General features: G+C 38.1%; 1 protein-coding gene across 1 annotated transcript; it reads left to right on the plus strand.

Annotated features, from left to right (window-relative positions):
- Positions 1 to 44: 44 nt before the first annotated feature.
- ddx55 (DEAD (Asp-Glu-Ala-Asp) box polypeptide 55) lies at positions 45 to 12,687 on the plus strand. Its single transcript, XM_079599154.1, has 14 exons — positions 45 to 471; positions 567 to 617; positions 705 to 791; positions 912 to 1,003; positions 1,073 to 1,135; positions 1,228 to 1,377; positions 2,970 to 3,159; positions 3,355 to 3,437; positions 5,148 to 5,279; positions 5,358 to 5,450; positions 7,215 to 7,329; positions 9,462 to 9,630; positions 9,716 to 10,008; positions 12,043 to 12,687. Exons 1-14 carry the CDS (start codon positions 364 to 366, stop codon positions 12,187 to 12,189), a joined length of 1,773 nt encoding a protein of 590 aa, XP_079455280.1. The 5' UTR covers positions 45 to 363; the 3' UTR covers positions 12,190 to 12,687.
- The last annotated feature ends 40 nt before the right edge of the window (positions 12,688 to 12,727 follow it).

Genomic DNA, 12,727 nt, shown 5'->3' on the forward strand with positions numbered 1-12,727 from the left:
TGATTTTATTCATAAATTATTGTCACAGACCATGGTGTTGTCACGTGGTACATGTTTTTTTTTCTCAGCGCTGCTGATGAGTACGGACCAGTTACCTAAACTTTGAATTTTTAGGTCATTTACAAAAAAAAAATGTATTTAAACGATTATGCTGCTTATATAAATGCAAATAAGAGGAACATAATTCTGAAATCACCAAACGCCCCCGGAGGAAGACTGGTGTCCTATCTATGTGTCCTACAGAGGCGACGCGGAACGTTTGTAACCGCCTCATGTTTCCCATACGGGGCATACTACGTGTAGCACACATCTTCTCCTCATGTGTTTACTTTCATGGACCAGACTCATCTAAACTATTAAACTATGGAAAACATTAACGACGGGAAATGGGAGTGTTTACCCGTGAAATTACATGAAAGCATATTACAGACTCTTACAGAGCTGCAATTTACATATATGACTCCTGTTCAGGTAACGTTATTCATTAATGATTAGTATTCAGTCTATATGTACTCGCATGTTTCTTATCAGATTATTTACAGTTATTGAGTTTTTCTTAATTTCAGGCTGCCTGCATCCCTCTTTTTATGAGTAATAAAGATGTTGCTGCTGAAGCGGTGAGTATCTGAATATGTATTTTTTATCATAATGTGACATCTGTCTGAGAATGTCACATAAATGTTTCATAATCGATGTAATTTCAGGTGACTGGCAGTGGGAAGACTCTGGCATTTGTGATTCCTGCATTAGAAATTCTCCTAAAGCGAGAAGAGAAGTTAAAAAAGATGCAGGTGTGCATTAAGACGATCAATTTTACATATAGTTTAGCTTTTCTCCTTGTTCTTCAGATGTTTGCTGAAAGGATGTAGTTCATGTTCATTTTTCTATTGTAATTGTAATTGTGTTTTCAGGTTGGTGCATTGATCGTAACTCCCACCCGTGAGCTGGCACTGCAGATCAGTGAGGTGATGGGCCGGTTTCTGCAGGGGTTTCCTCAGTTTAGGTGAGTTTAAAGCATCTATGGTATCTACTCTACTGTACTAAATCTTACAACATGTGCGTCTGTTTGTAGCCAGATCCTCTTGATTGGTGGAAGCAACCCTATCGAGGATGTAGAGAAGTTAAAGACTCAGGGGTGAGTATTTTCTATTTAGACTGCTATTTTCTACCATCTAAAACTAAATCTGGAATAATATAAGGAAATACAATGTCCTGTGCACTTGACAGAGCCAATATCATAATTGCGACCCCTGGCCGATTAGAGGACATGTTTAGGAGGAAGGCAGATGGACTTGATTTGGCCACCGCTGTGAAGTCTCTGGATGTTCTAGTCCTGGATGAGGCTGACAGATTGCTGGACATGGGCTTTGAAGCCAGGTAATGTTCTTCTATCATCAGTCAGAAGAAATAATAATAGGCAATACAATTCATAAGCATTTAATTTTACATTGCTTGGCAGCTAAACTGCACTGGATCACTTTTGTTGTAATATGGGATGTGGATTTAAAGGGATGGTTCAGAGTAATTTCAACCTAGGGTCCTCTGCACCATGACCTCGAGCCAAACACCCCCCAAAAAAGCTTTTTTCCCCTTGGTCGAACATTATTAAAGTTCAAGCTTATTTAGAGATATCAGCCGAATGGCTTAGTGCAGGCGCTAATGGATCCAAGGTTGTATCTGGTAAATTACCGCACTAATAATGCCGGGAATGGCACCAAACTTCTACAGTAGTACACATAGGTTCTGAACTCATAAAACGCAGCATTGGAAAGTTTGGAAGTACATCAGGAGTTTATTTAAATAACACTTGCCTGATGGCTTATGCTAACGCTAACCCGGACGTTGAGGTCACTTCCGTGATTTGGGAAAAGCCCGTAAAAGTCCTGGCAGAAAGCGATGCATAAGGATGTAGTGTAACGGCGCCCAGTTCCAGTAATGCACAAATATTTCTTTGGTAGTACCAGTTTACAACAATTATTAGTTAACACCAAGTTGTCAACACCTCAAAAAAAATAATAAAAATTTTGGGATATACCAAAAAACTTTTTCAGCAACACCGGGTGATCGCGCAAGACTTTTACAGGCTTTTCCCAAATTGATCCACTAGCGCCTGCACTAAGCCATTCGGCTGATATCTCCTGTGAACTGACGTCGACCGTTGCCGGAAGCCAGTTATTTTCATTTATAAAGTTTTAAATATAGATATTTTGATGACAAAACCGCACGGATTACCCTCAGAAGGCCTTCGTTTATCCCCCTGGAGCCGGATGGATTACTTTTGTGAAGGATGCATGCACATTTTTGGGACTTGAAGGAGGTGGACCCCATAACTTGACATTATAACCACTGAAAGATCGAAGACATTTCTAAAATAACTGAAAATGTGTTCGTCTGAAAAATTATTGACATATGCATCTCGAACGACTTGAGGGTGAGTAAATCATGGGTTTAATATCATTTTTGGCCGAACTATCCCTTTAATAATGTTCCACCAATGGCAAAAAAGGCTCGAGCTGTTTGGCTCGAGGTCATCCATTAGCGCCTGCACTAAGCCATTCGGCTGATATCTCTAAATAAGCTCTAACTTTAATAATGGGGGGTGTTTGGCTCGGGGTCATGGTGCAAAGGACCCTAGGTTGAAATTACTCCGAACCATCCCTTTAAAGGAATAGTTCATTTAAAATGAAAATTCTGTCATCGTTTACTCACCCTCATGTCACTCCAAACTTCTACAACTTATTTTCTTCTGTGGACAAAAAATTCAATGGAAGTCAATGGGAACCAAAACTTCAAAATATCTTCCTTTGTGTTCATGAGGTTTTGAACGACATGAGGGAGTGTAAGTGATGACATCATTTTCATTTTTGGGTGGACTGTCCCTTTAATAAGATGATGCCTAATTTGCATATTCTGATGTAAGGAACAATGAAAGTCTATTAACTAATGCAGTTTGTTCTTTGCCTCTGCAGTTTAAACACTATTCTGGAGTATTTACCCAAGCAGCGGCGCACGGGTCTGTTCTCCGCCACGCAGACGCAGGAGCTGGAGAAGCTGGTGAGGGCAGGTCTGCGTAACCCTGTGCGGATCACAGTCAAGGAGAAAGGAGTGGCGGCTTCCAGCGTTCAGAAAACACCAGCCAGACTCAGCAATTATTACACCGTGAGTCATCTGGAGCCTTCTGGAACAAGCAGGGACTGATTCACACATGCATGCCTGTTCATGGGGCGTTTCAGTTTATTATGACATGAAATCAGTATTGATTGACTTGATAATACATGTTCCATGTCTCATTATGACCCATCTGACTTTTTTGCACTAATTCTCAATGTTTCTGTTGTCTATCTGAACGTGTAGATGTGTCGAGCAGAGGAGAAGTTCAACACTCTGGTGGCGTTTCTCAGGCAGCACAAACATGAGAAGCAGCTTGTGTTCTTCAGGTTTGTTTGACTGATTTTGCCACTAAACTTGGATATATTTTAGAGTACCCGTATTTTTCGGACTATAAGTCGATCTGGAGTATAAGTCGCATCAGTCAAAAAATGCGTCATGAAGAGGAAAAAAACATATAAGTCGCACTGGACTATAAGTCGCATTTATTTAGAAATTCATTTCACAAAATCCAAGACCAAGAACAGACATTTAATCTGGAAAGGCAAGTTATTCAGCTCCACAATAGCACACAGAACAACAGGCTGAAGGCGTCCGGTGTGTTAGCGTAACACATTAACAGTTGTTCAGCTCCACAATAGCATAAAGACCATATACCTGGGAGGTAGCCTGGCAAGCCAGACTTACATCAAGATGTTTAGTCTGGCAACTCTCCATAGACGCGGCTTAATCCGAGGGGCGGGATAAACGCTTGTCTCTCAAAATCCCTCTGCACGCAATAGGATAGCGCTACAACCAACCAGAGCAACGAAGAAGGTGACGTAGTCAGAGCGGCAAAGATCCGGTCCAGCAAAACTCCGAACACTTCTTCCTTTTTTAAGAATGACTTAAGTGCCGTTCTTTGCTCTTTTCTTAAAGAAAAACTTAACTCCAAGTCCTCCAGAGTCACGGCCAAAGCCGATTCGCAACTCTGTCGTCATATGCTAAGCCCGCCCCCGCCTACTCTATACACGACGTGATTGGCCTGACCCAATGTAGGTTTTTGCAGCTAGAAGGTCTATGGAGAGTTGCTAGACTGCCCTGGCTGCAAAATACATTTTGCTGCCTCTAGGGTGCGTCTAGATTTCTAGGCTACCTGGGAGGCTGAATATGCTAAATTAACATTAGCCAGCGAGTCCAACAAGTTACCGGTCAGCAAGTTCACCAAGCTCCCGATCTCATTCCTCATCACTGAATCCATTGAGTTCTTCCTCGGTGTCGCTTCTGAACAACTCCGCTAACTAGAGCGCCCTCTCGCGGCTGTAGACGATAATGTTTTCTCTTGGTTCATCTCAGTCAGTATGAATTAATTGTGCTATATAAGTCGCACCTGACTATAAGTCACAGGACCAGCCATACTATGTAGTCTGGAAAATACGGTAGTCAATGTGCTGCTTGTATAGCAGTATATATTTACTGTCCTCTGAAAATAACTCAACATGCAGCCATTATTGTCAAAATAGCTGGCAACAAAAGTGAGTACACCCTAAGTGATAATAGCTGTACGTCGTTTAAACATGCAAAGCCACTCACTTTCGTGAGATACTGTATATTACTGATCTAAATTTTGGAATAATTAAGATTTCTTTCATGGTTTTGTGTCTTCTGCTCACCAAGGTTTTCAAATAGAAAGTTTTTAAATTAGATTTTTTTTTTGATGAATAGAAAGTTTAAAAGAACAGCATTGATTTTAAATGGAAATCTTTTGTAACATTATAAATGTCTTTACTGTTACTTTTGATTGATTTAATGTGTTCTTGCTGAAAAAAAAATAGACTTTAACTTGAAATTCAGATTTCCATCACAGGAATAAATTACATTTTAAAATAATAAAGTAATACAATTTACTGTATTTTTACTGATCAGACAATAAATTCAGCGTCGGTGAGCAGAGGAGACTTGTTTCAAAAATATTTAAAAAATCTTAATTATTCCAAACTTTTGCTAGTAGAATAAATCTGAATAATATTGTCCTAACATTATATGCTTTGTACCCACAGCACCTGCGCCTGTGTGGAGTATTTCGGGAAAGCCCTGGAAGTCTTGATCAAGAACGTCACCATCCACTGCATCCACGGGAAGATGAAACATAAACGAAACAAGATCTTTGCAGATTTCCGCGCGCTGAAGAGGTAATGCATCATGCCTTTCTAGATATTCTCCGAGAGGAAGTTCTAGAGGAAGTATAAATGCATTATGCTTGTATGCAGTGGGATTCTCGTGTGCACAGACGTCATGGCGAGAGGCATCGACATACCGGAAATGAACTGGGTGATTCAGTATGACCCACCAAGCAGTGCGAGGTAACCAGGACATGCATGAACATACTTGAGCTCAAAAGTGTGACCTTGGAAGCGTTTATTACATAATTTATTTCATGCTTTGAATAGTGCTCATAAAGTCAGCTGACGTGCGGTTGGTGGCGTTACAGCATCTAAGGCACTGTTTACACCTGGTTTTAAAGCGATAGTTCACCCAAAAATCAGTAATTACTCTCCCTCATGTTGTTCCAACCCCGGAAGACTTTCGTTCATCTTCTGAACACAAATTAAGATATTTTTGATTAAATCTGAGAGCTGTCTCACTCCTCCATAGGCTTCTATTGTAATTGAAACTTTCCGGCCCAGAAATGTATTAAAGACATCTTTAAAATAGTCCAAGTGACTACAGCGGCTCAACCTTAAGATTATCAAGCGACGAGAATACTTTTTTTGCGCAAAAACAAGCAAAAACTATTGCTTGTTCTATTGATGTTCTCCTGTGTGGGCCTCTGAGTGAGTTCACGTAGTGTAACAGCGCAGCGCTTCTGGGTTGTACGTCAGAACGGAGGCTCACTATTGGCCAGCATCACACACATGACCAGCCAATAACGAGCCTACATTCTGACGAAGTGCTGCGCTGTTACACTACGTGAACTCACTCAGAGGCCCACACAGAAGAAAATTAATAGTTGAATATTAAAGTCGTTATTTTGCTTTGTTTTTGTGCACAAAAAGTATTCTCGTCGCTTGATAAACTTAAAGGGATAGTTCACTTTAAAATTTTAATTCTGTCATCATTTACTCACCCTCAAGTTGTTTCAAACCTGTATTAATTTATTTCTTCTGCTGAACACAAAGGAAGATATTTTGAAGAATGTCGGTAACCAAACAGTTGCTGGTCCCCATTGACTTTCATAGTAGGAAAAAAAATTACTATGGAAGTCAATGGGACCTGGTAATTGTTTGGTTACCGACATTCTTCAAAATATCTTTCTCTGTGTTCAGCAGAAGACATAAATTAATACAGGTTTGAAACAACTTGAGGGTGAGTAAATGATGACAGAATTAAAATTTTAAAGTGAACTATCCCTTTAAGTTTATCAAGCGACGAGAATACTTTTTGTGCACAAAAACAAAGCAAAATAACGTCTTATATCTTAATTTGTGTTCCGAAGATGAACGAAAGTTTTATGGGGGTGAGTAATTACAAATTTTTTGGGTGAACTAATCCTTTAAGATGTGTTTTGGTCGATCGGATCACAAGTGGACGACTCTAAATACAGGTGTAAACGGGTCTAACACGTTTTGAGTTTGTCCACTTTCTGCCACTTCCAGAGGGAGTGGAAAACACATTTGACCGGATTGCTTTTGTAGTGTAAACGCTCATGTGATCAAATGTGTTTGAACAGCCACAAAAGACCGTCTGCTCTCCGCCTACTGACCTCATGAGTTCACATTATGCTCTAGACTGACGGGAACTTTATCAGCCCATACATTTACCCGCCCATAGACCCTCCCCTTGAAGAAATCAGGACAGAAGTGGTTAAAAGTGGATAAAAAGTATAAATATTACTTTTGAGTTATTGAAATATTACGCAATGTTTTTAAATATAATTTGCCGTGTCTGTATTAAACAAAATGAGCAATTCTTAAAAAAATTTAATAAAAGGAAAATTTAATTGAAGCTACTTCAAAATATGAATTAAAAGTATATAAGTAATTATAAAATAATACTGTTTTAAATGTGACTACTATTTGAATGTTTTGTGCATGCATTGGTAATTTTTGTCATCATATTTCCTTTAGTTCCTTTGTGCATCGGTGTGGAAGAACTGCTCGTATCGGAAACCAAGGCAGCGCTCTTGTCTTTCTTCTGCCGATGGAAGAGTCGTATGTACATTTCTTGTCCATTAATCAAAAGGTAAGTTTTTTTTTTCTTTCTTTTATTAGGGACCATGTACAATTTCCAACATAAATGTTACCATTTGATGCATTGTACCAGAGTTAGCCACAGGCTAATTTACATTTGCAGTCCATTAAGAACAGAACAAAACAAGAATACTGTACATACAAGTCAGAGAGAAACTTCATCTCATATACAAACTATCAGTAAGCATCATGGCACTTAGAAATAGGGCAAAAATAAGACTTTAAACACTGAAAAAATACATTTAAATGTATGCATTTGGCTAATGCTTTTATCTAGAGCAACTTGCATTGATATGCATCTTCTCAGCTCATGCATTCCCTGGGAATTGAACCCATAATCCTCGTGTTCAGATTTTAGTGCAATCTTTTGTGCCTAATATTCTTGATATTCTATATTATTAGCTGTTCTGTAGCTCAAACAGTAGAGCGGTGCTTGCAACGCCAAGGTCATGGGTTCGATTCCCAGGGAAAGCAAGAACTGAAAAGAATGTAAAATGTGTACCTTGAAAATGCAATGTAAGTCTATATGAATGCAATATAAAAGCGTCTGGCAAATGCATAAATGTAAATGTAATTATGGAGTTTAAGTTTATGAAATAGTGTGTACTCTATAGGGCTGTAACAATATATTGTGTCACAATATATCGCAATACAAAAATGCAACAATATGTATCGAGGATAGTGACATTCTGTATTGTGAATAGTTTACCCAAAATTAATATTACTGTGAGAGAAAAAATGTAAGTTTTCAGAGTTTTAGTGTCAGTAGTACTACGTTAAACTATTATATAATTTTGAATATAATGTATAATAATGCAACTGGGGAATATTTGTGGGTCCTGATAATGTCAAATGTCTGATGTTACCAGTAAAAAGTGTCCTACATTATTTTAAATATATCTAGTCAGTGACAGAGTGCAAGCATATTTGTCTAAAATAATTCTGTATTTTCAGCTTCAAAATCATGAATATTGTTATTCTGGTGTCACCATTGTCCTGTGCATTGGGTTACCAGCACCAAGTCCAAGCCTATACATTTACACACACATTAATACCAAACACCAAATTTAGCATTTTAATCAACAGTAAACCATTTTTTAAAAGTTACATTATGTAGAAATTGTGTTTTTGTCAAACAGCGACTCCTGAGTCGCTGTGGAATCCTTGCACTGTCGTAAATACCAATAATAAAGTAGCCTACCGCGTTTGCTGGCTTATAACGTTTTTACTTGATTGCAGCTAAATCACATTAAATAGCCTATAGTCTAGACCTACTGTATAATTTAATTTGTGTTTTTTGATTGTAATGTAAACATTGCAAAATGCCAGATGACATCAATAAAGTTAAATGTACGTCGCATTATTTCATAACATTGGCCGTTATGATGTCATTAGACATGATTATTGCAATTTTTCATAATAGTTTGCAAATTGTGCTTGTTTACACTATTTACAACCAACCTCTAGGCTTATTTATGTCCTGATAATTATAGATATTGACAACTGTTCTCATGATAATCGCAGGAATCAGCGTCAACAGCGTCGTCTGATATAATGGATGAATGAACAGCATCGTAAAAAAATGGCATACTACAAGCAAGCGCAACAACATACAACATAGAACGCAAACAAGTTTACAAATAAGAGATTTATTTACTAGTCCATCAACAAGATCGCCAGGTCAGCATCGCTGTTGCATCCGCGTTTTGTTTTCCTTTTCCTTCGTCGAGTATCACGCATAGGTATCTCGTCTGAAGTGTCTTCGTGCTTCATATGTTGTTAATGTGTGTAACCTCTTTGCTGTAAAGCAAGTCGTGATTCTCGCGAGTTTTGTCGGGGGCGCTCCTCTCAAACTTGCATTGCTGGTTTTTCCAGCGGCGTCCCCCCCAATCTTTACTACCAGGATGATTCGCCCTACTATGAGTTTGTTTACCACCGAAATTACTTTGAAGCTGTTATATTAAGGTACAATTTCTACATAGTGTGCCTTTAACCTTTTACCATGTCTTAGAGAATCGCAATAATATCGTATTGTGAGTTAAGTATCGTGATATGTATCGAATCGTGGCATGAGGGTATCGTTACACCCCGAGTACTCTATAATCCTGTGTTTTGTCCCCACAGTGTCCCCTTCAGTTGTTTCCTCCGGTGAAAGACGTGGTTGATGTTCTGCCTAAAGTGAAGGTGTTGGCTTTACGTGACAGAGCAATGTTTGAGAAGGGCATGAAAGCCTTTGTGTCGTGTGTGCAGGCGTACGCCAAACATGAGTGTAGTTTGATATTTCGCATTAAAGGTGAGTGACTTTGTGTCACACATTTCATAAGAGGCATTAATTTCGAGATAATTCACCTGATTAAAATTATGTTTACCTCGTACAGATCTGGATTTCGCTGCTCTGGCCCAAGGCTTTGCTCTCCTCCGTTTGCCCAAAATGCCTGAACTGAAAGGAAAGACCTTCCCCAACTTCAAACCGGTGACCCTCGACACAGACGCCATCCGGTTCAAAGATAAAAACCGGGAGAAACTGAGACAAAAAAGACTGGCGGAGCAGAAAGAGAAGGAGAAAGAGAAGCCAGTGAGGAAGAACTTCATCAAGAACAAATCCTGGTCCAAGCAGAAGATCAAGAAGGATAGAAAGAAAAAGAAGACAGCCAAAAGAAAACTGGATGAGGTATGTTATTCGTATTTTTCTCTTTCTGAATCCACATTTGAAAAGTATGTATATAGAGAGCCTCCCCTTCCGGTGGACCATGGGACCTTATTTCGGAAAAATATTGTATGGTAGTCAATGGCGAGAGACAACAAATATTTTGATCTCGTTTGAATTGTGCCCTGAATTACACATATGATGTTTGTCAATTTAAAAGATACATTTTAAAGTCAAGAAAGTTGCAGTTTGATGTAAAACTGTTGAGGTGTAAGACTGTGAAAATACGTAATTACAAAGACTACAAACCCAAAAGGCGCACATGTGACGTCATACCTTTTCTCTCAATGAATGAAGCTAACTTTACTGAAGCTAACTTTACTGAAGCTAACTTTACTGATGCTAACTTTACTGAAGCTAACTTTACTGAAGCTGACTTTACTGAAGCCAACTTTACTGAAGCTAACTTTACTGAAGCTAACTTTACTGAAGCTAACTTACTGAAGCTAACTTTACTGAAGCTAACTTTACTGAAGCTAACTTTACTGAAGCTAACTTTACTGAAGATAACTTTACTGAAGCTAACTTTACTGAAGCTAATTTTACTGAAGCTAACTTTACTGAAGCTAACTTACTGAAGCTAACTTTACTGAAGCTAACTTTACTGAAGCTAACTTACTGAAGCTAACTTACTGAAGATAACTTTACTGAAGATGACTTTACTGAAGCTGACTTTACTGAAGCCAACTTTACTGAAGCTAACTTTACTGAAGCCAACTTTACTGAAGCTAACTTTACTGAAGCTAACTTTACTGAAGCTAACTTTACTGAAGATAACTTTACTGAAGATAACTTTACTGAAGCTAACTTTACTGAAGCTAACTTTACTGAAGCTAACTTACTGAAGCTAACTTACTGAAGCTAACTTACTGAAGATGACTTTACTGAAGATGACTTTACTGAAGCTGACTTTACTGAAGCTAACTTTACTGAAGCTAACTTTACTGAAGCTAACTTTACTGAAGATAACTCTACTGAAGCTAACTTTACTGAAGATGACTTTACTGAAGATGACTTTACTGAAGCTAACTTTACTGAAGATAACTTTACTGAAGCTAACTTTACTGAAGATAACTTTACTGAAGCTAACTTTACTGAAGCTAACTTTACTGAAGATAACTTTACTGAAGCTAACTTTACTGAAGCTAACTTTACTGAAGCTAACTTTACTGAAGATAACTCTACTGAAGCTAACTTTACTGAAGATGACTTTACTGAAGATGACTTTACTGAAGCTAACTTTACTGAAGATGACTTTACTGAAGCTAACTTTACTGAAGATGACTTTACTGAAGATGACTTTACTGAAGCTAACTTTACTGAAGATAACTCTACTGAAGCTAACTTTACTGAAGATAACTCTACTGAAGCTAACTTTACTGAAGCTAACTTTACTGAAGATGACTTTACTGAAGCTAACTTTACTGAAGATGACTTTACTGAAGATGACTTTACTGAAGCTAACTTTACTGAAGATAACTCTACTGAAGCTAACTTTACTGAAGCTGACTTTACTGAAGCTAACGTTACTGAAGCTAATTTTACTGAAGCTAACGTCTGTCATGTTTTCTCTATAGTCTTAAGTTATAATCGTAACGTTACGCCGTGATGCCGGAGTGTGTTGTACCAGACTGCACACACACACACACACACGAGCAACGGTGACGTATAGTGCGAGACGAGAGATGTAGTTCATTGAGTGATTTTCACATAAAACTAAACGTTACTCTTCTGTTTTATGACAAACTGCGACTTTCTTGACTTTCATAATGATATTTTAAATTGACAAACATCATATGTGTAATTCAGGGCACAGTTCAGACGGAATAAAAAGATAAGTTGTCTCTCGCCATTGACTACCATACATATTTTTACTGAAATAAGGTCCCATGAGCTGGAAGCAGAGGGGGCGGGACTTAGGCTCTCTATAAAAATAGAAAAACAGCTCATAATGGAGTCAATGGGATAACTCTCAATGCTAAACTTGTGTGGTCACAGGAATCAGATGCTGAGGACGAAGACTTGAACGAACTCTTGAGTGACACGCGTCTGCTGAAGAAACTCAAGAAAGGAAAGATCAGTGAAGAGGACTTTGACAAGCACATTTGTTCACATCCCAAACAAGCAGAAACGGATGGAGAATGATGTCGTTTGACTTCAATATGTACATATGCTGTATCATTCTGACTGTACTGTACAAGTACATGGATGCATTCATCACAAATGTGCTTTTGTGCTATCTTCCATACGCATCAAATAATGAAATAAAGATTTCTATTGGAAATGTAAGAGTGTTTTCGAGCCAAGGGTCTCTTACGGAAATCATATGATATATATTTTCCTATTAACAGTAATGCCTGTATGTATGAATTACATGGAAAAGAAACCAAATGAAATATGACTGCCGTATGAATCTGGTGATGTTTTAACTGGCGCACATAAAAATAAAAAACATATCTGCTATACTTGTGTAATTTAGTATATGAAAGTCAAATTCACTTTATATGGTATAATGAGGTTTAAACAAGTTTTTTTTCCCATCTTTTAGATGCCAGGGACGCCCAAAATATGATCATCCTTGTGCAAAGGACCCCTATCCTAAAACTAACAAAGGCATCTATTTATGTTCTTGTATAAAGGCCCAATTTATATTGTAAAAAATATATTTCATTTCTATTAAGTT

This window comes from Phoxinus phoxinus (genome assembly GCF_949152265.1).
Source record: "Phoxinus phoxinus genome assembly, chromosome: 23".
In the NCBI taxonomy this organism is placed as follows: Eukaryota; Metazoa; Chordata; class Actinopteri; order Cypriniformes; family Leuciscidae; genus Phoxinus; species Phoxinus phoxinus.